Source organism: Balaenoptera ricei, chromosome 15, assembly GCF_028023285.1.
Source record: "Balaenoptera ricei isolate mBalRic1 chromosome 15, mBalRic1.hap2, whole genome shotgun sequence".
NCBI classification, from domain to species: domain Eukaryota; kingdom Metazoa; phylum Chordata; class Mammalia; order Artiodactyla; family Balaenopteridae; genus Balaenoptera; species Balaenoptera ricei.
The window spans coordinates 51,771,619-51,797,480 of NC_082653.1; the positions used below are offsets into that span (position 1 = coordinate 51,771,619).

A 25,862-nucleotide genomic window follows, 5' to 3' on the forward strand; every position below is an offset into this window, starting at 1 on the left:
TGAAAACATTTTAACGCACAGAACGTTTTAACATACAGAAAAATCAAAGGAGAATGTAACAACCCCCACATACCGTCTTTTAGATTCATGGGTCCTGAACCTTGGCCATGTTTGTGTTACTGTCTCTCCCGTTCCTGTCCCTCCTCCACACACTTGCATTTTTTCTTGTTCAGCTGTGTGACTGTAAGTTGCAGACATCTGAGCCCACTCTAAACCCCTCAGCCATTGGCCCCAGTGAGCAAGGACATTCTCCTGCATGCCCAGCAAGCACATTTAACATTTATCAAGTGGGTACCACAGCCTCACCTGGTATCCTGCCCAAACTCAGATCTCCCAGTGCGTCCCACCACGCCGGGCAGGGCATGCCTATTGGGAACAGTGCCCGCTCACAGCTGCCGTGTCTCTTGAGTCTTGACCTAGAACAGCCCCCACTTTCTGGCCTTTCCCGACCCTGGTACACTGAAGGGTCTGGGCCCCTCCCTTTGCCTTGCTCTGAGCATCTCCTCGTAACTAGATTCCTTTTAGATGCACAGGTGCTCTGGCCTCCCCATGTGACCACAGACAAGAGGCCTCAGCCTCGCCTCTCCAGCCCCCAGTTGTCCACCTGTCACGTGGGTTGGAAGGGCACACACCTGCAGGGCCACTCTGAAGATTAAATGAGACACTATGAGATGATTTTAAGCTGTCACCTAACACGTCATAGCCGGGCAGGAGGACGGGCAGGGTGGGCATTCCCTGGGTGACCCGCCCTTCCTGAAACAGGCAAGAAGTCCAGGAGCCTCCAAAGGAAGGGACAGGCGGCCTGGCTCCCCGCCCCATGCTCCTGCAGGCTGACAACTTACTTAAACAAACCCCCGGCTCCTGCTTTGAGTGCTGTTGAGGGGGCTCTGGGGCCCCACCCCCTGGAATCCCTGCTTCCTTGTCTGTCCTCCTCTCTGTCCTTGCCCTAAAATACTCCTGGTCCTGGCAGCATGTTGGGGCCCCGTCCTCCATCTCCCACATCCCAGCATCCCAGCCCGAGCGCTCCCCACAGGAGGCAGGCCTCATCCTCTTGTCAGCTTCCTGTTACCCTTGGGGTGTCACCTGGGTCCCCTGACCCAAGGGGCCTCTGCACTTGGACTTCAGCCCATCTTCCTGCCTGGCGTCCCCTCCAGCTCATCTGCTCCTAGTCCTGCTGGTGACACCTGGTTGGTCCCTCCTGGTCCAGCAGCACTCGAGTGCACGTGTGCACACATATGCACACACACACACACACGCACGCACATCCCCGTGAGGCCCCACCTGGGCTTGGGGCTCCCAAAGCTGCTTCACAGCACTCCACCTTGGTGGGGCCCTCCCTCTGAGCCCCCACTGCACCCACCCACTGATCCACCTGCTGGGACACTGTTGTGTCCTTTGGTGAAGGTTTGTGGGGGAAGGAGCTCGCTGGGATGGGCAGTTGTCCGCCTACCCTGCACACAGTGGTAGCCCTTTCTGGGCTACTGGGAACACGTGTCTGAGCTCCGGTGGTCAGAGCATGCTCTTTGTTAACATACTTTTTGTAACTGAGGTCTCCAGACATGCGATTCTTAAGACATAGACTGAGTCTGCTGTGTTCCTGGTCCTTTGACACACCTCAGCTTGTGTCACAGCAGCTGCGTGAGCTGGGCGGCGTTCCCCCTTGAAAAGGGCCTGAGGACCCTCAGTTTCAGTGGAAACGGATGACTATTCAAGCCTCCTGGGCTGTTGAGTGACAAGTCACACTTTGCCCCAGGCCTGGTGCCATGCGGGTATCAGGACAGGCTGGGGAAGACCTCGGCTGTCTGCAGTCCTCACCAGTTGGTTGAAATGGCTTCTCTTCAAAGGGAGGTTCCTTGCATGGTGCCCCTATCTGGTGACTTGAACCCCGAAGTTGTGGTGGTCCCACCCTCCGGGCCTTCTGTCTATCACTCCGTCCATCCAGGCTGCCGGATGCAGGACCCATGGGCCCTTCCCTCCCCTTTGGTCTCAGCTCACAGGTCCACGAACGTCCCCGACAGGCTGGCTCTCGTGTCACATGCTCACGCATAGCCCCAGCGGTCACTTACACTGACTGTGCTTGTGTGGTCCATGCTGTTGGAGGCCAGGGCTGCGCCTGGCTTGTTTAGGGATGGGGTCTGCGTTTGCCTTCCCTGGTGCCAAGCACTGTTTCCTGAAGATCCGTTTCCATCTGGCACATGTCCCTTCAGCCTGCCGGGCTTCCTTCAGGCTTTCTCACCATGCCTCTGTGCCGGCTATGAATTCTTACCGTTGTCATTTATCTGAAAAGTCTTTATTTCATCTTTGTTCTTAAAAAGTATTTTTGCCGGATGTGGGATTTTGATGACAGTTTTTTCTTCATGGCTGAGAGGTCACTGGCCATTTATGTCCGTGTTCCTCTGTAGAGGATGCGTTGTTTTTCTCCGGTGGCTTTTAAGGTTTTGTCCTTGTCTTTGGTTTTCAGCCTGGCTGTGTGTTTGTGGCCTGTTGTGTTTTATTCCCCACATATTCAGCAGGGTTCAAAGAATCTCACAGTGGCCTGCACATACGCACCACCTCCATCCTCCCTTTACCTGGTTACTACACTTCCTGTCTCACGTGTCCTGAGGGCAGCAATGAGTGGGGGGTGGGGCAGAGGAAAGGGGCGTCCGCTCTAGTAAACATGCAGGGTGTCAGTCTGTCGTTCAGAGCTGACGGAGGCGGGCCCGCAGGTAACCCAGGAGCCCCGCAGGACAAGAGTGCGTGGGGCAAGGTGGGCCTGGAGAAAGGGGAGTCTCTGAACGAGGCGGTTGGGGGCGAGTGGCAGTCCAGCGCGGCAGGGGGGCTGGGGTGGGAGTTTGGAGGCGTGATGAGCTGTGCAGAGGTGGGAGTGGTCCCCTCCCCGAGGATGTCCAGGTGGGCAGAGACAGTGCTCTCAGCACAGGTGATGTGTGTGGGCCCTGGGGGAGGGCCTGCAGCTAACATGGGGTCTTACTGTGGAAGACCTTGACTACCCCGTTGAGCGGTTTGGAGTCTGCGTTGGAGATTATTCTGTGGGGTCTTGCTGGGCTTCGCTCCTGACTACTTGACGCTCACGTGTGTTTGTTTTTCCATCAAAGGCATGGACGACAAGAACGCCACAAAGCTGAACGAGCTCATTCAGGCTGGGTGAGTAGAGCTGTGTGTGAGGCAGGCCGGCTCCTTGTGGGAGTTTGCACTTTTCTCTCAAATATAGACCTCGAAATATGTGCAGTTTTCTCCCCTTTTCTCAGTGAGGACCATTAAATCCTGAAGTCCTCAGAGTTAGCCCTGACACCCTCACAGTTAAGCATCTGCCCGTGAGGAGGTGGCCAGCCCGGGGGACTGATTGACCTGCCCCCAGCTTCTCCCCATCCTGGGGGCCCCGTTCTTGTTCTTCTGCGGGTCTCCACTCAGCCCTCACCTTCTCACTGTCTCGCTCTTTTCCTCAACCTTGTGCATTTCATGGTGTGGGGGTCTCCTTTGCTTCTAGAAGGCCTGCCCTCCTGGCCTTCCTGGTGCATGTTTCTGGTCCTTCCGCACTTCCTCTGCCCGCCGTTCCTCTTTGTGCCTCTCGAGGTCAAGCTGAGTCTGACTCTGTTCTGCTCTCACACTCCTGGCCTTCTGATCATACAAAACCACCGGGGATCCCCACGCAGCTCTGACCTGACTGCTGTGACCGTTTCGTCCCAGAGAGGCCATACCGGGACTTGCTGCATGGAAAAGCCACCGTGCCCTGTCCTTGCGTTGTCCAGTGGCTCTTTGGCTTGCCCGCTGCCCCCTGCGCTCTGACAGCCTTGCTAGTAGGTTCCTGGGCTCCGGCCAGGTGTCTGACCTTGAGCTGCTCTCCAGCTCCCGGAACCGCCCTCCTGGGGCTGTCTCGGCACTGCCCCCAGGCTCTCCTGTCCCTGCACCCTCTCCTTTGGCTACTTTAACTCTTCCCAGGGCTTCTGTTACCTTTTCTGAGTGAAGGATCCCAGATCTGACTTGTCCCCCATTTCTCTGCCTCGACGTACAAGTCCCATTACGGCCTGGATGTTTCCTGTGTTCCAGCTGGAAGCCTCCAGCATCTCTTCCTGGGAAGGATGCCCCCGACCTTGCACTCTGAGGGTCTCTCAGTCAGCGCCTCTCACTCCTCTCTGCAAGTAGTTGGAAGCATGGCAGGCGGGCCTGTCCGTCTCTTGCAGCCCTTTGCCTCTCTCATGGCTGCTCTGGCCCAGTCCCTCAGCACTGAGGCTGTGCTGGACTCCAAGGCACAGCCTGACCATCCCCCGTTACACTGTCTGGATTTCTCACCTGGTGTGGGGTCCTCATTGGCGGCCACCCTGTCCTTCCCACTCACCCCATCAGAGCCTCTGCGTTCCCACGTGGACCTCTCCACTCCTCATCTTAGACGGACCCGCCCGCCATCCCTAGGCCCCTGCTGCTCGATGGCCAGCTGTCCTGTAGGTCGAACCATCCCTGGGAATAGTTTCCCTGGCCTCTGCTACATCAGCAGGACGTTGTCTTGCACCCTGGTTGTTTTCCTCCCTCGGTCTGGTGTCGGATGGCCAGCGAGCCCACTTCCCTCAGGTTGAGTCCCTGCCAGGTTGACTGTGTGCATTTCTGCTTTGACTCCAGCCCAGCGTCTGACCTTACAGAGGCTCATGTTGGATCCTCCAGGCTCTGTGCCTATGAACTACCATCAGTTTGGAGCCAGGCCTGAGAGTGACTAGGTTGTACGTATCACTGCCGTGCGAAAGAGCAGTGATTCTCTCCAGCAGCCGGGGAGTGAAGGTGGTCTGGCCAGCTGGTACCACTGGGCACATGGAGCCTCCCAGAGGTGTGGGGGGTGGTCAGAGGCAAGTAGGGAGAGAGGCCACCAGCCTTAGCCCTGGGGGTTGTTTATTGCACCTCCCTATTCACCTGCTGCAGCTTTAGCATCTGGCCTTCCTTCCCACCCTCACACCTGCCCTGTGCCCATCAGGTGGAAGCTATGTTTGCTCCAGGATCTGAGATGTTCGAGCAGTGTTGTGCGTACACGCCTTTCCCAGAATGTCATCTCAGTGAGATTGTGCCGTGTGTGGCCTTCCGAGGTTGGCATCTTCCACTCAGCAGTACACCCTGGGATCTGTCCATGTGGCTGCGTGGGTCTGTGGTCCACGCCTCTGTGGAGTAGTGTCCCCAGTATGGCTGTTCTGTGGTCTGTTGATCCAACCCCCAGTGAGGGACACGGGCTGTTTGCAGAGAGTAAATGACTCGGCATTGGCCTCCAGCTTTTTGTCTCATCTTGCCTGCGCAAATCCCCAGGGGAGGAGGTGGTGAGCACATGCAGACTTTATAAGGAGCTGCCAGCCTGCTTTCCAGGTGGGGTTCCGGGTGCTCCCCATGCTCCCCACACTTGGTGTGTTCAGTCTGTTCTTTTGAGCCACCCCAGTGGTGAAGGTGTGTCTCATTGTGGTTTTGACTTCGTTTCCCTGAGGACTAGTGATGTTGAACACCTTTGTTATGCTCACTGGCCATCTGTGTATCTTCTTTGGTGAGGTGCCTCTTCAAATCTTGTGCCCATTGCGTTTAGAGTGTCCTTTATATATTCCGGACACAAGCCTTTTGTCAGGTAGGCGATTTGCCAATCTTTCCTCCCAGTCTGTGGCCCGCCTTCTCACTCTCTTTAGCAGTGTCCTTCACAGGGTAGACGTTTTCAGCTGTGATGGAGTCCAGTCTGTCATCTTTTTCATTTGTGGATTGTGCTTTTAGTGTCACATCTAAGAAGTCGTTGCTTAACTCGAGGTCACAAAGTTTTTTCCTGTGTTTTCTTCTAAAAGTTTTGTGGTCTGATGTATAAATCCACGATCCACCCTGAATTAACTTTTGTATACGATGTGATGTTTATGCCAAGGTTCAGTTTGTGGCCTGTGGGTGTCCGGTTGTTTCGGCCCCCTCTGCTGGAGGGTCCATCCTTCCTCCATTCGCTGCTTTTTCACCTTCATCTAAGGTCTGTTGACTGTGCTATGTGGGTCTATTTCCAGACTTGAAATTCTGTTCCGTTGATTTACTGTGTGTTCTTTCGCCAACACGTCATCAGTTTTTAAGAACAAAGCAAAAGGCCTGTAAAAGTGAAGACGGAGATGGGGGAAATTAGTAAGGTGCCTGTGGAAAAGTACTCCTTGACTTAAGACCAAAAAGCATTGAGTATTTAACTAACTTCCTGTTCCTGCCTGTCATGCAGACCTTTTCCAGTTAACTGTCAATCTCCCTTTGTTATAAAATGGTAAAATTGGATTAAGGAGTAAATGAATTGAGAAAAGCTCTAAAGTTGAATCTTATTACATTGGTCACAGACCCAGCAGTATAGAACTTAGCACATGCTTATTAGATTTATCAAGTAACTTTTCAGAGAAGAAAATGAACCTCATATCAGAGAGGAAAGCCTGACTCCCATGCACATAGAGGAATTACTCTGTTGCCTGTTTTGTGACACTAGTGGAGGATTCAAATAGGACCCTCCGCATTGTTCCATCTGACAGAGGGCAGGACCTGATTCTCCTGCAGGTGCACCTCCGCAGCCTGGGCTGGGGCCAGGCTTCACCTGTGCCGGCACCAGCCTCAGGCTGCTCATAGAACTTCCATTTGTGAGAAAGGGAAGGGACTCATAACCTCAGAATGGTTCTCTAGTCATAAAGCAGGAGCTGTTCAATTTCACTAAAAAAAAAAAAAAAAGGAAGTCACAAAACAGCAGTTTAACGGAAAATGTGGTTATCACAAACACAAGTGCCACGTGACACGGCTCCCCCTGCTCTTTAAATCTTGCCTGCTATTGTTGTGTTTTGTTTGGGATGGATGGCAGAAACGTCCACTTGTTCCCAGCACCCTTCATTGGAGGCGATTAAGAACTGACTTGATGTTCTTGGTTCCCGCTCCTGCACCCCCACTCCAGCCTCATCAGCACATCCCTGGGAGCGCTCTGCTGCCTGTATTTCCCCTGGGTTGAGGTGGTTAAGACTCAAGCACTCGGTCTCATTGGAGGCCTTGGTCCCTGCAGACTCCCATCCTCTCTGAATCTCCCCTCCTAACACAATGGCAGGGGAGCTGGCTTCCTGGAGTTTTCTTGTCCAGATAACTGGAGAAATATAAATAAAATGAAAAAGCAGGGGAACTCCTCCCAATTTAAAAGAACAAGAACAAGAGAATAGAGAAGGGGCATCTGACAGCGACGGAGGTTCTGATAAGACTGAGGACCAGAGAGGGAATGTGATTTCCCCAAAGTCATGTACTGATTGGTAGAGCTGGACAAGAACCTACGTCTGTAACTGAAGAGACCAGGGATCTTTCTGTTATACTCTTGGGAAACAGATGCTAAGATCTTTGCAAATTATCTTGTGGGAAAAATGCCTAAAGTCAGAAGAAGCTGGAAAGCTCCCCTAGATGACTTGGAGTTGATGGAGCCAACATTGGATGAATTAGATCAAAAGATGAGAGAAGCTGAAACAGAACCTCATGAGGGAAAGAGGAAAGTGGAATCTCTGTGGCCCATCTTCAGGATCCACTACCAGAAAACCCACTATATTTTTGATCTCTTCTACAAGCAGAAAGCCATAAACAGAACTATATGAGTATTGTATTAAAGAAGGCTATGCAGATAAAACCTAATCGCAGAACGGAAAAAGCAGGTGTATGAGAAATCATGCTGCCTGAGGTGCATTCAGACATGGAACACCGATTGGGGGACAAACTGCGTTTGCCAGGACCCCAAAATAAGCTGTCAGTGGACCGGATCATCAAGTGCACGCTCTGTGGCTACCGGGGCTGCTCTGGCAGAGGCCCTTGGGCCCCCTGATCCCACTCCGCCCTGGACTTTGGACTGCGCAGGTTTCTGCATGCCAAGCCACCCCTTTCCTGGGAACAGCTGTTCCTGTAGAGTGGTGCCCACGTATGAAGGTTTCATGTTCATCAACTGTGATTTGTAGAAATAAGACTTTTAAATCTTTAAAAAAATAAATAAAGTAAAAGAACAAGAGAAATCCTCTGAGAGAACAAATGATGAAACAGACCTTTCTAGTCTACCAAACCCCGAGCTCAAAAAGGAGGTAATAAAAATGCTGACGGAATTAAGAAAGACTGTCGTTAGAAATGTAGATCACTGATATAAGGATCTAGAAAGTATAAAGAGCAACCAGTCAAAATCGGACAGCTCAATTACCAAGATGAAAACTGAGCTAAAGACAGTAAATAGCAAACTAAATAATGTAGAAGAACGAATAAGTGATCTGGAAGATAGAATAACAGAAATCACCCAATCAGAACAGCAGACAGACAAATGAAAAAAAATGAAAGCAACATATGAGATCTATGGATTAATATAAAGTGTGCCAATCTACGCATAAAAGGAATTCCAGAAGGAGAAGAAAGAGAAAAGGGGATCAAAAATGTATTTGAAGAAATTATAGCTGAAAACTTCCCAGACCTAAAGAAGGAAATGTATCAAGGGACAGGAAGCACAGAGGGTCCAAAACAATATGAACCCAAACAGACCTACCCTAAGACATATCATAGTTAAAATGACAAAAGTTAAAGAGAGGATTGTAAAGTTGTAAAGACAGCAAGAGAAAAACAGTCAGTTACAAGGGAACCCACATAAGGCTATCAGCTGATTTCTCTACAGAAACTTTTGCAGGCCAGAAGGGAGTGGCAAGATAAATTCAAAGTCCTGAAAGGGAAAAACCTGCAACGTGGGATACTCTACCCAGCAAGATTATCATTTAGAACTGAAGGAGAGATAAAGAATTTCTCAGACAAGCAAAAACTAAAGGAATACAGCAATACTAAACTTATCCTAGAAAGAATATTGAAAGGTCTTCTCTAAATAAAAGAGAAGCAAGAATCTATAGGAAAGGGAAACATCACAGTAGGAAAGGGAAGTACATAAAAGGATTGAAGTTCACTTTAAATAAGCTAGTACATAGATTTTTTTTTAAAGCTGCTCTGTTCCCTAACTCCACAGCAAGTTTATCCTATTACATATATATATATTTAAATTTTATTTATTTATTTATGTATTTATCTCTGCCTGTGTTGGATCTTCGTTGCTGCATGCAGGCTTTCTTTAGTTGCGGTGAGCGGGGGCCACTCTTCGTTGTGGTGCGTGGGCTTCTCATTGCGGTGCCTTCTCTTGTTGCAGAGCACGGGCTCTGGATGCACGGGCTTCAGTAGTTGCGGCACACGGGCTCTAGAGTGCAGGCTCAGTAGTTGTGGCGCACAGGCTTAGTTGCTCTGTGGCATGTGAGATCTTCCTGGATCAGGCTCGATCCCGTTTCCCCTGCATTGTCAGGTGGATTCTTAACCACTGTGCCACCAGGGAAGTCCCACCAGCACATAGATTTAAAAAACAATAAAAAAAATTCTATGAAAGTGATTATAACTACAATGAACAGCAAAAGGATAAAGTAAAATGAAGATGTAAAATAATACCTCACAATCACAAAATATGGGGGAGGAAAGTAAGAAAATGTGGATCTTTTAGAATGTGTTTGAGCTTCTATGACTACCAGTTTAAAGCAAGTAGATACAGTTATGGGTTAACATACTTGAAAACCAGGGTAACCACAAATCGAAAACATGCAGTATATTCACAAAAACCAAACAGAAAGGAACTCAAGAATGATACAAAAGAAAACCATCAAGCCACAAAAGGAAAAACGAAAATAAGAAAAGAACAAAGAAATACAAAGTCAACTGGAAAACAGTGTTTAAAATGGCAATAAATACATACTTGTCAGTAATTACTTTAAATGTCAATGGACTAAATGTTCTCATCAAAAGACACAGAGTGGCAGATTGGATAATAAAACAAGAGCCTACAACAGACTGCCCACTCTAGAGAGAAAGACACGTTATAGATTGAAAGTGAGGGAATGGAAAAAGGTATTTCATGCAAATGGAAATGACAGGAAAGCAGGGATAGCGATACTCATATCAGACAAAGTAGACTTTAAAACAAAGGCCATAGGGAATTCCCTGGCTGTCCATTGGCTAGGACTCGGTGCTTTCACTGCTGTGGCCCAGGTTCAATCCCTGGTTGAGGAACTAAGATCCCACAAGCCACATGGCGCAGCCAAAAAAAAAAAAAAAAGACCATAAAGAGAGAGAAAGAAGGACACTATATAGCGATAAAAGGATCAGTACGAGAAGGGGATCTCACAGTCATTAACATATATATGCACCTAATATAGGAGCACCTGTATACATAAAACAAATACTAACAGACACAAAGGGAGAAATTGATGGGAGTACAATAATAGTAGGAGACTTTAACACCCCACTGACATCAATGGACAGATCTTCCAGACAGAAAATCAGTAAGGCAACAGAGATCCTAAATGACACAATAGAACAGTTAGACTTGATTGATATCTACAGGGCATTACATTAAAAAAAAAAAAACCAGAATATACATTCTTTTTAAGTGTACATAGAACATTCTCTAGGATAGACCACATAGTAGGACACAAAACAAGCCTCAACAAATTTAAGAGAATAGAAATTATTTCAAGCATCTTTTCTGACCATAACAGCATGAAATTAGAAATCAACCACAGAAAGAGAAATGAGAAAAAAAAGATTACACGGAGACTAAAGAACATGCTACTAAATAACCAGTGGGTCAATGATGAAATCAAAGAGGAAAAACAAAAAAACAATTTAAAAAACCCTCAAGACAATGAAAACACAACCATACAAAATCTATAGCAAAAGCAGTCCTGAAAAGTTCATAGTGATACAGGCTCTCCTCAAAAAACAAGAAAAATCCCAAGTAAACCTAATGTACCACCTAAAAGAATTAGAAAAAGAAGAACAAACAAAACCTAAAGTCAGCAGAAGAAAGGAATAATAAAGATCAGAGAGGAGGTAAATAGAGATTTAAAAATAGAAGAAAAAAAAATCAATAAAACCAAGAGCAGTTTTTTTTTAAAGGACAGACAAGATTGACAAACCTCTGGCAGGCTCACCAAGAAGAAAAGAGAGGGGAGCCAAATAAACAAAATAAGAAATGAAAGAGGAGAAATAACAACTGATACCTCAGAAGTATAAAAAATCATTAAAAAATGTTATGAAAAGTACATTCCAACAAAATAGACAACCTAGAAGAAATGGACAAGTTTCTAGGTATACATAGCCCACCAAAACTGAATCAAGAAGAAACAGATAATTTGAACAGACCAATCACTGGAAGTGAAATAGAATCTGTAATAAAAAAGCTCCCTGAAAACAAAAGTGCAGGACCAGATGGCTTCACTGGGGGATTCTACCAAACATACAAAGAACTTAGACCTATTCTTCTCAAATGCTTCTAAAAGATTGAAGAGGAGGGAACACTTCCAAAGTCAATCTGTGAAGCCACCATCACCCTGATACCAAAACCAGACAAAGACACTACCAAAAAAGAAAATTACAGGCCAGTATCTTTGATAAATTTAGATGCAGAAACTCTCAGCAAAATACGAGCAAACTGAATCCAACAACACATAAAAATGATCATACATCACCATCAAGTTGGATTCATCCCAGGGTCACAGGATGGTTCAACATATGCGAATCAATCTGCAATTCCCCACATCAACAAAAGAAAAGAAAAAAACCACATGATCATCTCACTAGATGCAGAAAAAGCATTTGACTCTCACCAAAGTGGGTATAGAGGGAACATATCTCAACGTAATAAAAACCATTTATGACAAACCCACAGCCAGCATAATACCAAACGGCGAAAAGCTGAATGCCTTTCTGCTAAATTCTGGAACAAGACAAGGATGCCCACTCTCACCACTTTTACTTAACATAGTATTGTAAGTCCTAGCCACAGCAGTCGGACAAGAAAAAGAAATAAAAGGTATCCAGATTAGAAGAGGTAAAATTGTCATTATATGCAGATGACATGATTCTCTGTGTAGAAAACCCTAAAGGCTCAGCACAAAAACTATTAGAACTGACAAATGAAAAAAAAAAACAACTATTATAACTGATAAATGAATTCAGGAAGGTAGCAGGATACAAGATTAATATACAGAAATCTGTTGCATTTCTTTACCCTAACAATGAAATATCAGAAAGAGAAAGTAAAAAAAAAAAATCCTGTTTAAAATCGTACCCCTCCCACCAAAAAAAAAAAAAAACTTAGGAATAAACCTGACCAAGGAGGTGAAAAACTTATATGTTGAAAACTATAAAACACTGATAAAGCAAATAAAAAATGATTCAAGAAAATGGAAAGTTATCCCATGCTCTTGGATTGGAAGAATTAATATAGTTAAAATGGCCATACTGTGCAAACCAATCTATAGATTTATTGTGATCCCTATCAAATTACCCACGACATTTTTCACAGAGCTAGAACAAATAATCCTAAAATTTACATGGAAGCACAAAAGACCCAGAATTGCCAAAGCAATCCTGAGGAAAAAAAACAAAGCTGGAGTCATAACTCTTCCAGACTTCAGACAATACTACAGAGCTACAGTAATCAAAACAGTGTAGTATTGGCACAAAAGCAGACATATAGATCAATGGAATAGAATGGAGAACCTATAAGTAAACCCACACACCTATGGTCAATTAATCTTCGACAAAGGAGGCAAGAATATGCAATAGAGAAAAGACAGTCTCTATAGCAAGTGGTGTTGGGAAAGCTGGACAGCCACATGTAAATCAATGAAGTTAGAACACTCCTTCCCACCATACACAAAAACAAATTCAAAATGGCTTAAAAACTTAAATATAAGACACGACACCATAAAACTCCTAGAAGAGAATATAGACAAAACATTCTCTGACATATTTGGAATCTAAAAAATAGTACGAATGAACTTATTTACAATACAGAAACAGACAGACGTAGAAAACAAACTTATGGTTACCAGAGGCAGGGGGGTGGGGTGGAGGGATAAATTAAGAGTTTGGGATTAACAGATCCACGTTACCATATATAAAGTAGAGAAGGGTTTACTGTATAGCGGAGGGAACTATATTCAATATTTTATAGTATTGAAATATACTGTAAGAATCAAAAAAGGATATATATGTGTATAACAGAATCACTTTGCTGTACATCTGAAACTAACACAATATTGTAATTCGATTTTTAAAAAACAGGTAAAAAACAAAGCAGAGTCATAAAAACAGTATAGACGGACCTTGAACCTTTCGTAAAACATAAACTTAGGTTTGTTCACCAACCATTTGGTGGCTGGCCAACACCTTTTCTTGGTGGCTTGCTCCTCGGAGTTCTGTGGTGTTTTTATTTGGAAGCTCTAGCCAAGATGCATCATTTGTGATTTCCTGTTTTCAAGTGGAACAAGAATGTAGGCTCTCAAAGCAGTGGGACTGCAGGGTCCTTCCCTGTCATTTTTCATAGTTGTCTCGCTCACAATTTGTCTGCCATCTTTTAAAAAAACAATCTACCTTTATTGAGTATTCCCAAAGCACTCCAAGTGTGTTTCTTAGAGGGAGCTATTTTTTATGGTTTTTATATTCCTTTCATTAGTTAATAGTATTTCTTTAATTTATGTAATCCTAACATTATATAAGTTACTGTCACAGCAGTATTCAGGTAGAGTGTCACCCATAGCTGTGACAGATTTAGGGCAGGCCCTCCTGATTCTGGGCCTGCCTGCAGATCAGTGGGGGGAGCACAAGCATGTTGCACTCATGCCTGCTGGCCTCCAGTGTCCCGTCCTCTCCGGGCCCCCCTAGTGTGGTTTGCAGAGGGACTGACTAGGGAATGTCACTGACCTGCAGAGGTGGTCACCTAGGGGCGGGTTGAGAGGTCATGTAGAGGTGGGTGAGCCCTTCTGCTCTGGGGACCTGGAGGAGGGGAAGGGGCATTCCTTCTGACGTCCGACTGGGGCTCCAGTGAGAGGGCTCTCGGGGTTGCCAGGCAGGAGGGCAGGGTACGTCCTGAACAGCAGGTGCCCTCTTTGCAGCGTGATGCGTGCTCGGGAGGGTCCAGAGTCAGCTCTGTCGTTTGTCATGCGCATCTGCCTACGATCCCAGGAGCTTCTTGGGGACGTGTGGGGTCCCCTCGTGGGGCCAAGCATGAGCCCTGGAGGCCAGGGTGGTTGCTTAGCTGGGGCCCTTAGTTACTGCGCGGGGTGGGAGTGACTGTTCATTTAGAGGCCTCAGCGCTTCTTTAACACTCCTCTCCCAGGGCCACCACAGTCCGGTACAAAGGGAGGAACCTGCGGATCAAAGCGCCCATGTGCCGTGCCCTGAAGAAGCTCTGTGACCCGGACGGTATGTCAGACGCGGGCTGGGCTGGGCTGCGCACCTGGGGCTCACTCCCGTCGGGGAGGCTCGCTGTCTGGCTCCATTTAGTGATGGCCAGGCTGAGCTGGAACACGGCGGCTGAGCCTGCGTGATCCAGTCCTGCCAGCAGGCAGCTCCTGGACCCGAAACCCCGTGTCATAGCGGTGTGTCCTCTCGTGAGTCAAGTCCAGCTCAGAAGTCCCAGCTGTCCTCAAACGGAGCATCCGAGGTGTCAGGGCGAGTCTCCCATGGCTGGTCCGTGGCCCTGGTGTAGCAGATGTGCAGCTGGCCACGCTGGCACCTTTAGACCAGGTCCTTGCTGGGGCTCCTGCCAGTCCCACTTTCACTGAGGGCTGTTTGCCCCTTGCTCCTCTCTGGGTCCCTTAGCTGTCTAGCCGAGGACTTCACCTTCTCATCAAGGTCCGTCTGTGCCAGGCTCTCACGGCCCCTTCCTGTCGCAGGCTTGAGTGACGAAGAGGACCAGAAGCCAGTGCGCCTGCCCCTGAAAGTCCCCGTAGAGCTGCAGCCACGGAACAACCATGCCTGGGCCCGCGTGCAGAGCCTCGCACAGAACCCGCGGCTCAGGTAACACACTGTGCGTTTTGGGGGAGCGAGCTGTGAGGGACGGGGCTGGAGGGGCGGTGTTGGGTCCCTGGGTGAGCAGCAGACGCCACTCCAGTACTCTGACACCACCTGGGGGTAGTGTGGGGGATGCCTTTAGATTCAGGTAAAATTCACATAATACGGAATTAACTGTGAGCCCTTTTAAGGGGCCCGGTTCAGGGGTATTGGGTACCTTCACAGTGTTGTACAACTATGACCTCTCTCTAGTTCCAGAAATTTTCAGCCCCCGAAAGGAAACCCCATGCCCACTAAACACTCACTGTACATCCTCCTCCCACTCCCCAGGGCACCACTGGTCTACTTTCTGGCCCTATAGATTTGCCCGTTCTGACATTTCATGTAAATAGGATCATATACTGGTCCTTTCTGTCTGGCTTCTCTCAGTGAGCATCATGGTTTCAGGGTTCATCCGTGTCGTAGCCTGCATCAGGACTTCATTCCTTCCATGTGTATTTTTATTTTCTTGGGTTTAATTGAGTCTAGACCCACCCTCTTGACCCCACAGGGGGCTGGTAGAAGAGAAGGGTGTGTTGTACCAAGGCTCCTGTCCTGGTTGAGACCTCATACTGTAAAGGGCACTCAGGATCTCTGTTACTTTTTCTTGCAGTTTCTCGTGAGTCTCCTGTTATCTCAAATTAAAGAGTTAGTTTTTAGAAAAAGAGCCAACGGCTCTGCACGGACATTATGGCTCTGGCCTCGAGACCCCCAGGCATCATCTTCCTGCTGCAGCCTCTAGGGCTCCTAGAAGGTACCCCCACGTCCCAGCCTCCCATTCCCCATCTGTCTTTTCTCTGTAGGATGATCGTGGAGCTCCATCGAAAGGTCTCCAGCCTCATCGAGTTCCTGAAGCAGAAGTGGGCACTTCATGAAGTGCGAGTTGTATCCTTTTCCTACTAAAGCCACACCCGGGCTCCGCAGCACCTGCTGCCTGAGAGTGAAGTCTCCTTCTCAGTCCTGGAATTGCAGCGGGGCCCCCAGGCGTGTAGCAGCTGTGCCATGAGATGGTGTAGAACCAGAACTAAAACCCACAGCCCCTCATTCTCTGGGTTTTGGGTCTGAACCCCCTTTTTGACCTCCTTGCAGTGTTAGAACTCTGTCACAGCAGCCGTCCTTGCTGTAAGTGGCTGCCATCTGGCCCACAGGGTGTGGCCGAAGCATCCCTGCCAGCAGGTTGAACAAAGTGACCGAGGACAGCCCCACACCTACATCTTCGTGTCCTTGGCTGGCTTGTAGCCCTTGCCCAGTTCCCAGCTAGGAGGGTGAGTGTTGGGTGTGGAGCCCGGAAAGAAGGAAGTACCTGTCGTGTCTACCCGCTGGACCTCAGGGTGTGAGCTGCTGCAGGTGGTTCCTTGACGGTGCGCTCAGCGGAAGATGTTTGAGGAGCAGCAGCTGCAGGACTCGTTCACGGAGCCATCGCAGGAGAAGGTGGCACTGCACCTGTTCCCGGGGGAGAACTGCACCCTGACCCCGCTGCCGGGCGTGGCCCGAGTGGTGCACTCAAAGGCCTTCTGCACGGTGCACTGGCAGGAGGGCGGCCGGTGCAAGCAGAGCACCAAGGACACCCACACGCTGCCCCCAGCCCAGATCCTGGGCATCCAGAGCGGGCAGGGCACAGCCAGGGGCCAGCTGAAGTGCCCACGGGGCGGCGCCGAGGCCAAGGGCGGGGGGCGGCCCCCTCCCTCCACTGATGCTTTGCAGAGCTCCGGGGAGAGTTCCCCTGAAAGTGCCCCTGGGGAGGGGGCCGCTGCAAGTTTCAGCAGCCCGGACGCCTCCGACAGGCTTCCCCCTGGGCTCCAGGATGCTGGGGGACGGCTTGAGAAGACCCCTGCGGCCGCTGCTGCAGAGGGTGGGGACGGCCCTGCCCGAGAACCCGGGGCCCTGGCGTGTGCCTGTGGCCAGCTCCCAGACCTGGAAGATGAGCTCTCCCTCCTCGACCCCTTCCCCCGCTACATGAAGTCCTGTCAGGACCTCATCATCCCTGAGCAATGCCGCTGCGTAGACTCACGGCCCTCAGGGTGCCCCTCCCCAGAGACCCTCGTCCCCAGCAGCGCAGAGGTGGCCGACCTCGCCCGGGCCAGGGCACCATCCCCTGTCCGCGTCCCGCCCCGCCCAGAGCCTCAGCCTAGCCCCGGGCTCCAGCCGGACGTTTGCACTAAAGACTTGGCAGACGCACCTGCGGAGGAACCCCAGGAGAAGGCGAGCCCCTTGGACCCCCCACCACCTCAGGGTCAGCCTGCCGCCAAGCCTCCGAAGGACATCCCTGCCAGCCGGTTCGCCCAGCAGCTCCGCGAGGAGGGCTGGAACCTGCAGACCTCTGAAAGCCTCACGCTGGCCGAAGTCTACCTCATGATGGGCAAGCCCAACAAGCTGCAGCTGGAGTACGATTGGCTGGCAGTGCTGGGCCCTGAGGGCCAGGCCCAGGGCTCCCGCACCGGCTCCCCACCTAACAGCTTCCACAGGCAGCGCCTCCTCAGCTGCCTCCTGAAGCTCATCTCCACCGAGGTCAACCCCAGGCTGGTAAGTGTGGGTCGGAGCACTGCCCTTTTGGCCCCCCAAGGGCTCGCGGCTGGGTGGCTGGTGTCCAGAGAGGAAAGACCGGCCTTGTGGCAGGTGGTCTGGGGCCCTGCGGGCTCCTTGGAGGAGGTGGTCTGGGGGTCGCCTTTCATTCCCTGGAGTGGGCTGCACAGAGCACGTGGTTGGGGCTCCGGTTCCCTGCAGTGCAGGCCCTCATCCCGTGGGGCTCACATGGGCTGCACCTTGCCCGGCTCCAGAGATGCCACTGAGCCCAAGTGTGTGGGCTGAGGGGACAGAGCCTGGGACAGAGGCGCAGAGGTGAGGTGGCAGCCATGGCCAGGAGCCGAGCTGGGCTGGGAGCGTTGCAGGTTTCTGCAGCAGGAATGGCGAGGTCGAGTGTGTGCTTTGGAAAGGCCATCCTTGGAGGCCAGTGGGGGTGCAGCCTGGGTGCAGGGAGTGGAGCTGGGAGGGGCTGCGCTGGGTGGGCTGCGCCCAGGAGACCCTGTGGAGAGGTGGCTGGTTGGAGTGGTCTCAGGTTCCTTGAGAGGCTCCTGTGGGGGGCAGTGGCTGCCATGGCCCAGGGAAAGGGCACCCGGCCAGTGGGCCTGGCCACGGCTTGTAACTGCCCCCCCACCCCCGCTCCTGGAAGGCCGGCCAGCAGAGCCCACACGTGGGCTGGAAGGTGCTGCAACCGGAAAGTCTAGTCCGCTCTCTGGGCACGAGAGCAGCGTCCTGAGGCAGGTCGATCCCAAAAAGGGCGTGTGCACTGGAAGGTGAGGCTCACAAGTTCCAGGAGGAGACGCCGAAGCTCAGCGTGGTGGCCTCACAAGAGTGGGGCTCGGGTCACAGTTAGAACCAAACTCGAGGTGCGCCCATGTCACCACTGTGACATGTACCCGCCTCCTGCTCCCCGGGGCAGACAGCACGTGGTCTGTGTTCTTCCCCATTTCCCGGAGCCTCTACCCTGGGCTCCTGCCCACCATCTTCCCGCGGCACTCAGCAGAGCTCATGGTGGGGAATGAGTGCCACGTGGGACCGGCTCTCGTGGGGGTGGGTGGGGCCCAAGGGCCAGCAGTGGACTTTGGATTCAGGTGTGAATGTGACCTGCGGGCAGGCGTGGGCAGTATTGCAGTGACCGGACAGAGGTGATGAGTTTAAAACACTTGTTCAAGTTTGGCTTTTGGAGGGGTCAGGAGCGGAGACGGGGGAGACCGGAGCATGTCCAGACCCCTAGGGAAGGAGGCCGGACCAGGCTGGCTCCTGAGGAGGTGGGAGTTCTGGAACACGGCCGAGGTGCTGGCCTTGGCCTCGGCCTCAACTGGGAGAGGAGAGTGGAGCAAGTTGGCAGTGCAGAGGATGCACAGCAGGGCGCTCAGATCTGTGGCTCCTGAAGCGGGGTCCCCGGCCAGCAGCCTTGGCATCACCTGAGAACTCGTTAGGGATGCAGGTTCTTGCAGCCCAGGAGACTGTTTTGACGAGACACCCCCCACTCCCACGCCCTGCCTGGTGATTCTGATGCAGCCCAGGTGTGAGAATCGCTTGCTCAAGTCCCCAGGAGAGATACAGGACCTTGAATTAGGGATGGCCTGCCTGGCCAGGCGGCCCCTCCCTGCGATTTCTCTGTAGGTGGGACGCTGACAAACAAGTGCAGCCGATGGCCGCCCCGCCCTGGGGAGGTTGGCGGGCACTCAGGTGGGAGGTGGGGGTGTCGAGATCCAATGAATGGAGTAGGAAGGGACACAGCAGGGGTCCCAGGGAAAAGAGAAGGTGGGTCAGGCCAGGGCGAAAGGCATGGGAGACACAGGAAGAGGTGCAGGGTAGGTGGGGCTGGGTGAGAGCATGGGGAGGGGGTGCTGGGGAGAACTGAGGAGGCGGGGCAGGACGGTGGAGTCATGGGAGAGAACAGGTGAGTAGAAGGGGTGCCTCTATGGCCGAGGACCCCAACACTTGGTGACAGCCAGGTGGGTGGAGGCAGCGGCCTCAGGTACGGGCCCACGAAACCCCTGAGGTGGAGGTTTTGACTAAGCAGAGGACTCCTTGGCTGTGATTGTGTTTGATTTTAGAAATTAATCTGTATTTCCTTCCTCTGACTCACAATCAGAAGAAGCTTTAAGAAGGAGAGTCCCTGTCACTTGCCGCTCAGCCTACCCTCCCGTTACGGTGCAGGGGGACGTCCTCTCCGTGCTACCGCGGCAGTGAACACAGAAGGGCTCCTGGAGGACAGCGGTTATTCCCCTGAGGGCCTGGGGCACCAACCTGTGCATCATGGAGTGTGACCCTGGGCCCTTTGCTGTCCCGTCACACTCCACAAGCGTTGTCCCGTGCTGCGTTTGGCCAATGTTTTGGCCCGTTTCTGTCCCAGGCTCCAGAAGTGAACACTGGCTCCACGGCCTCAGTGAGGCCTGCCCAGGAGGAGCAGTCGACAACGCCCCCGGGGAAGGTGGTGAATGTCAGCTCCCGCAGCCCACGCTGCCCTCGAAACCAGGCTGCCCTCCGTCACAGCAAGACCTTCTCTCCCAGCTCCGCACCTTGCTCCTCAGGTGAGGCTCAGATGGCCACAGGTGGCCTCCTGGATCCTTGATGGGCGTTGCGGGCTGCACAGAGCCGAGAGCTCCGGGCTGCCTGAGGCCTCGCTCCACTCAGTCAGCCGCAGTCCAGCGGATGGTGTGGGATACAGAAATCACTGCCTCCTCGAGGGGAGGGTGAGCACAGGGCCCGTCACAGAGGCTCTGGGGTCCTGGGTGCAGGAGCCGACAGGAAACATGGGGGACCCTTGCCAGTCTGGTCACTTTGGGGGATCTGGCTTTGTGAGGTCAGCAGCAGCCTCCATATCATGCCGAGTTGGTGGCTTAAAGCATGAGAAAGGTTGGTTCTTTCTGAGTCTTAAAGGGACTGTTTTTCTTTACATCTAAAGTATTAGAATAAAGAAACCTTCAGTTAAAGGATTCCCCAGCAGTTGAACACAAGTCTTAGAAAGAAAGATGGGCTTACCTGCTGGTCCACGGTTGTATCTGGGAAGTAATTTAAATTCAGCGTCCTTTTTTGGGTTACGTGGCACATAACCCTAGGATAAACATGACTCGTTTCTTTGAGTCATCCATTTACTTGCTTAGTATTTTTTTTTTTAATAAAACAGATTGTCATGGCTAGAATCGTTAATTCTGCATGAATTTTAAAGAATAAGGCTGCTGTGGTGTCAGGCTCCCCACCTCCTGCAGTTCTTGTTTTCCATTTCCCTCCTGACCTTTATCCTGTTTCCTTGCCATGGCTCACGAGGGGGCAGCAGCAGACTCTGAATCGGTTGTCTTTAAGGCAAAGGCACGTTCCTCAGGCGTCAACCGGTGGTGGGCTAGCTGGGAGCCTGTATAGTCTTTGCCCCCTCCCTCTGGCTTTAAAGTTTTGTAACTCTGTGAACTCTTAAATGTCCACACTCTTCCTCAATCGCGGATGCTTTTAGTCCAGTGCGCCTGCAGTGCTAGAATCCAGACAGGTGCTTAGAAGACCTGGTCTCTGGACTCTGTGCGTGTTGATTTAACTTCACAGATTTGCAAATAAAGAATAAAGAAAGGGGACCCGTCCCTACCGTGAAGTGAGGGTGCTTTGCAGCAGCGCCTATGATGATGAAAACAGCAAGGAGAGTCCCCAGATAGTAGTTCCTAAATAAATATTTTCTGTCTTTTTATCTCTAGGTCTGTTTTTTGTATAATTAGAGATTTAGACCAAGGATCAGCAGACCGTGGTCCACAGCCTGCTTGTTGTAAATGAAGTTTTATTGGCACATGGCCACATCCACTGGCTCACGTGGCTGCCTTTGTGCTGCAGCCGTAGAGCTGAGTTCAACAGAGACTGTGAGGCCCTCGAGGCTGACTTTTGTTGTCTGTCCATGTCCAGAGAACGTTTGCTGACCTCTGGTCTGCACTAGATGATCTGGAAGGTTCTTCTAGCTCTGAAAAGTCTTTGAAGGTGAATCTGCCCTTCCCACTGAGATCATCAGAGATCAAGGAAAGCTCTGATCTGCTTACATGGTGGGAACTAGAATTTCAGGGAGAAAGGGAGAAAAGCAGGTTTTTACAGCACTGAGATATAGGAAATTCCCTTTAAGGACACCAGAGAGGTCGTCAAGGATTCCTTTCTGATTTTCTTCCCAGTGGAACCCCTCCCATGCTGGAGGCGTTGCTGGGTGAGCGCCATTGTATCTGTTCTCCCTTCTCCTTCCCTAGGTTTGAGAAACCCCCCGAGGCCCCTCTTGGTGGCTGGTCCCTCCAGTGCCGGAAGCAGTGACTCAGATGGTGGCCTTTTTGCCGTCCCAACAACGTTGCCGCCCAACAGCCGACACGGGAAGCTCTTCTCTCCCAACAAGGAAACAGAATTGACGTTCCGTCAGCATCTGAACTCCATCAGCGTAAGTGGGGCCCACGCCTCCCTGCTGCTGGGCTGCCCCATGTGTGTGGAGAAAACACTCTCAGGGTCAGTATTGTCTTCCTCACAGATGCAGTCGGATTTTTTCCTGCCAAAGCCCAGGAAGCTGCGGAACCGGCACCTGCGGAAGCCATTGGTGGTCCAGGTCAGGAGCCCATCCACATCTGCGTGTGCCTGGCCTCAAGGGCTGGCCTCTCCCTCCCACCGGCTGAGCTGCCCAGGATACGCTAGTGTCTTCCTGTGTCTCAGGTTTTCATGTGAAGTGGGGAGAATCCCTGCCCCTTCTTTTCTTTTTCTTAACAGGATAAAGTAGTAACAGTGACCCTAACTGTACCTGAAAATAAAGGTAATCTTGGTACAGCATGAAAACCGCTTGCAAAAAAGACAGAAAATTCTAGGGGTTTGGGTTTCAAGGATGTCCCAGATTGGAATATATGTGAGGACTCTCAGAACATCTATTTATAAGTATGTAGTAAATGGAAGCAGTTGGCAAGGTGTATGGATTGGCCAGAGGCCAGACCTCTCCCAAGCTGGTGATGAACTCTGGGAGGACCCGTGAATGCCACCTGCAGACCCCGAGGGGTGATCCAGGGATCAGAGGCACAGGAGAAAGAGGGCATTTTTATTTGGAGGTAAAAAGATAACAGAGGTGAAGCTGAAATTCTGAAATAACTATGCGCCTGGAAATTTATGAATGTTTTTGAATTAATGCATAAGTCTCCTTTTGTTAGACTCAGAAATCTCTTCCTCTCTTGGAAGTAATTTATTTAGAAATGAGAGATTGCATGACAGATCTCAGGAAGGAAAATTTATTCCAAGTCCCACGGGTTTTTTTGTGCAGGCTAATTCAACGTTAGGGCATTTAATTTTGGTATATTTGGTTAAATACATTAACCCTCTGCCCTGGGCATGGGAGCACACTCCCTGGCTGAGAGGATACCCCACAGCCCAGGGTCGCAGCCAGGGTGCCCTCAGCTGCCTGTTGTTGTTTTGTTTGTAAACAACTTTATTGATATATAATTCACATACCATGAAGCCTACTTGTTTAAAGCGTACAGCTCAGGGTTTTTAGTATATTCACAGGGGTGTGCAGCCCCCACCGCTGTGTCATTCCAGAACATTGTCATCACCCCAAACAGAAGCCCGGCCTGTTACCTGGACCACCCCTTCCCCAGCCCTTGAGCCACTTCCTGTCTCTAGGGATCGCATAATTTCACATAAATGGAATCACACTTCATATGTGGTTCTTTCATTTACTGTTTTTATAGAAAGTTTCATTGGCATGTGGCCACGGTACTTCATTTCCCTGCTGTCCATGGCTGCTTTCACACCACCGGGGTGGACTTGAGTAGCTGTGACAGAGACCGTGAGGCCCAGAGCCTAAAGGATCTCCCCACCTGGCTCTTTCAAAGAGGCCTGAGGCTGGCAGGGGACACCAGTGCCTGTCACCTCGTGTACAGTCACCCTGCCGCCTTGCGGCACGTGGCAGACCCCTGGGGAGCCCCAGTGGGGCGAGAGCCCAGCTGTGCGCCCAGAGCTGCAGTGCCTCTGGACACTTCCGGCCTGAGAGATACTTTCTGTCAGTGTTTCACCTCAACAGCTAACAGTGTCGGCAGTGAACTCCATTTCCTCTTAGGTGGTAGTCGTCACACCATGAAGGCGCCCTGAGCACACTGGGACCTGATGGTTCACACATGGGAGCCCTGGGCGTGTGACAGGGAGGAGTGGGCACCAGACCGTGGATGGGGTAGAGGGCCGCATGGCCTTGGCCCTCTGCGATACAGTCGGCAACTTGATTTTCTTCACCCAAACAAGGGGTATCTCGTAACAGTCCACATTGAGTGGTTATAAATATTTATAGGACTAGTTGGGTTCCAGCCAAATCCAGATGTTCTAGATAAAAGGTGGATTGTTCTGACATTCCCCCAGTTTTCCCTGGGAAGCTTCAATTCCCTGGGTTCTTTTCAGAGAGGACCCAGTGTTTAGGGGTCTGGGGTCTACAGAGCACAGCCATCCTCAGACTGTCTTGGAAGCCCTTGTGTCAGCAACTCTAGAACCAGAACCCCCATCTGGTTACACTCAGCTTCCTCTTCTCTAGAACATTCCTTTACAATCCAGCACTAGTTTCCTGGATGATTTTCGGTATTGGGGTCTTTCCATCACCTGAATATTGCCAATTTTCCCTCCACAGAGAACACTGCTTCCTAGACCATCTGAAAACCAGTCCCACAATGTCTGTTCCTTCTCCATCCTGTCGAATTCTTCCATAACTGGTAAGTGCCGGGGCTTCTCAGGGAAGCTTTCGCTCCTTACGTGCGTGGCCCCGTCTTTGGGAATTGCAGGCATTTGTTCCTATGGCTCTTTGAGTGACATTTCAAGCCTTCCTGGGTCCGCTCTATCAACATGGGCAGCGGTGCGGGCAGGTGTGGACCCCTGACTGGTGGTCCACAGGCAGCTTCCTCCCAAGGTGGGCTCAGACGTCCCTGGTTGGGGTGCTCTGCTCGGTTCAGTTTAAGAGAAGGGTCTGTGGTCCACCCCATCCATGACGTCTTCTTGTCAGGCGTTTTATGGGACAGACATGTCCTTAGGGTGTGCGACTCACGCTTTCACGGATCTGTAAGCTCAGTGGGGCCCTCGCTCTTTGCAGTAAATCTTATATAGTGAGACTCCTTCAGTGAAACACACATTCCATGACTTACCTTTTTATCGGTCTTGATTTTCATAAGACCCAGACAATTGCTCATTCTCACACCTACTTTTCAATGGCAGAAAGCCTGCCAGGAAGGAGCCAGGTTGCAGAGGCAGCACATTGATCCTAGTCTGGTGCTCTGACCCCCTCAGAGGAGCCTGTAGCTCAGCTCAGGTGTGACACACCCTTAAAGGGCTGTTCCCGTGGGTTGACAGTAGTGACCGCAGCCATTCAGCAGCCCCCAGGAAGCGCAGTGGTGCCGCTGTCACGGGCGACAGTGCTTTCTCCCCGCCGGGGCCCTGTGTGACCATTGACTTCCCCAAGTTAGCAAGTTTTGGGACGTTTGGTGGTTTCCAGCTCGGCTTCCATGATCTGGACGGTGGCCATGAAGGGGAGCGCATGCAGCCCCCGCCGTGTGGCAAGAGGCCATCAGCTCGTGTGCCTGACGCGTCTGCTTCCACTCTCGTCCTCACAGGGAGAGGCTCCTTCCGGCCCATTCAGTCCTCCCTGACCAAAGCGGCTCTGTCCCGGCCGATTGTGCCCAAGGTTCTGCCACCCCAGGCCCCAGGCCACCTGGCCAGTAAGTCTCTGCGACTCTGCCCTGGCATGAAAATGAGGCCTGCACATGGGCTGTCCCCTCTGGGGCGGGTTTCAGGACGTCAGGAGACAAAGACTTGCACGTTGCTTCTGTTGCCAGGCGCTATCGACTTAGCAGCTAAAAGCGCCGGCATCATCCCTGGGAGCCCCCTCCCCGTCCTGGATGCCGACGGCTTGTCTGGCATCTCTCCGCTGTCTTCAGATGAGGTGACGGTGACTGTCTCGGGGCAGGACTCCACCGGCACCCACCAGAATGGAGACCCCATCCCCGCTGTAGGGGTGAGTGTGTTTAGAAGGGCTTCTCTGAGCTGCCACCAGCTTCTGGGATGGGATGGTCAATCTCCAGTCCTGGTTTGAAAGCCAAGGCCATGAGCTGAGGTCGTGCTGGACTCCAGCTCTGCCTCTGGAGGGGACGGGCCTGCTGAGCGAGAGGAGAGTCACTGAACAGGGAAGTCTCAGCCTGAGTGAGACCATGTGGCGCAGCGGGTGTGGTGGGCTTGCCATGTGACCCAGGGAATCCGCAACTAAGATGGGCATGGAGGTCTGCCCGCAGTGAAGGTAGCCAGCCTGAACAGGAGGTCTGCCCGCAGGGTAGGTAGCCGGCCTGAACAGCAATGTCACCAAGTTGGCTGTCAGTCCACCCCTGACTCCCTGCTACTCGGGTGCTGCCTCAGTGGGCCCTGCTCTGCAGCCCCGCTGGCACTGCAGCTCCTCTGGTTCCCCCACCTGTTTGAGGGCTGCCTGAGGT

The 25,862-nt window shown here is 51.3% G+C and overlaps 1 protein-coding gene and 1 pseudogene across 3 annotated transcripts in view; both read left to right on the forward strand.

The window, feature by feature from the left end:
- CRAMP1 (cramped chromatin regulator homolog 1) overlaps nt 1-25,862 on the forward strand; it is a 59,212-nt gene that overhangs the window by 24,548 nt on the left and 8,802 nt on the right. For 2 of the 3 annotated variants that reach the window (XM_059896165.1, XM_059896164.1), the window contains exons 6-15: nt 3,096-3,144; nt 14,174-14,259; nt 14,733-14,856; nt 15,693-15,774; nt 16,261-17,412; nt 19,772-19,949; nt 21,630-21,811; nt 21,899-21,973; nt 24,020-24,101; nt 24,993-25,393. In XM_059896165.1, coding sequence (XP_059752148.1) covers nt 3,096-3,144; nt 14,174-14,259; nt 14,733-14,856; nt 15,693-15,774; nt 16,261-17,412; nt 19,772-19,949; nt 21,630-21,811; nt 21,899-21,973; nt 24,020-24,101; nt 24,993-25,393 — 2,411 coding nt within the window. The remainder of the gene's footprint in view (nt 1-3,095; nt 3,145-14,173; nt 14,260-14,732; nt 14,857-15,692; nt 15,775-16,260; nt 17,413-19,771; nt 19,950-21,629; nt 21,812-21,898; nt 21,974-24,019; nt 24,102-24,992; nt 25,394-25,862) is intronic. The other variant, XM_059896166.1, reaches the window with a different exon arrangement.
- LOC132349300 (protein BUD31 homolog) lies at nt 7,224-7,897 on the forward strand (annotated as a pseudogene).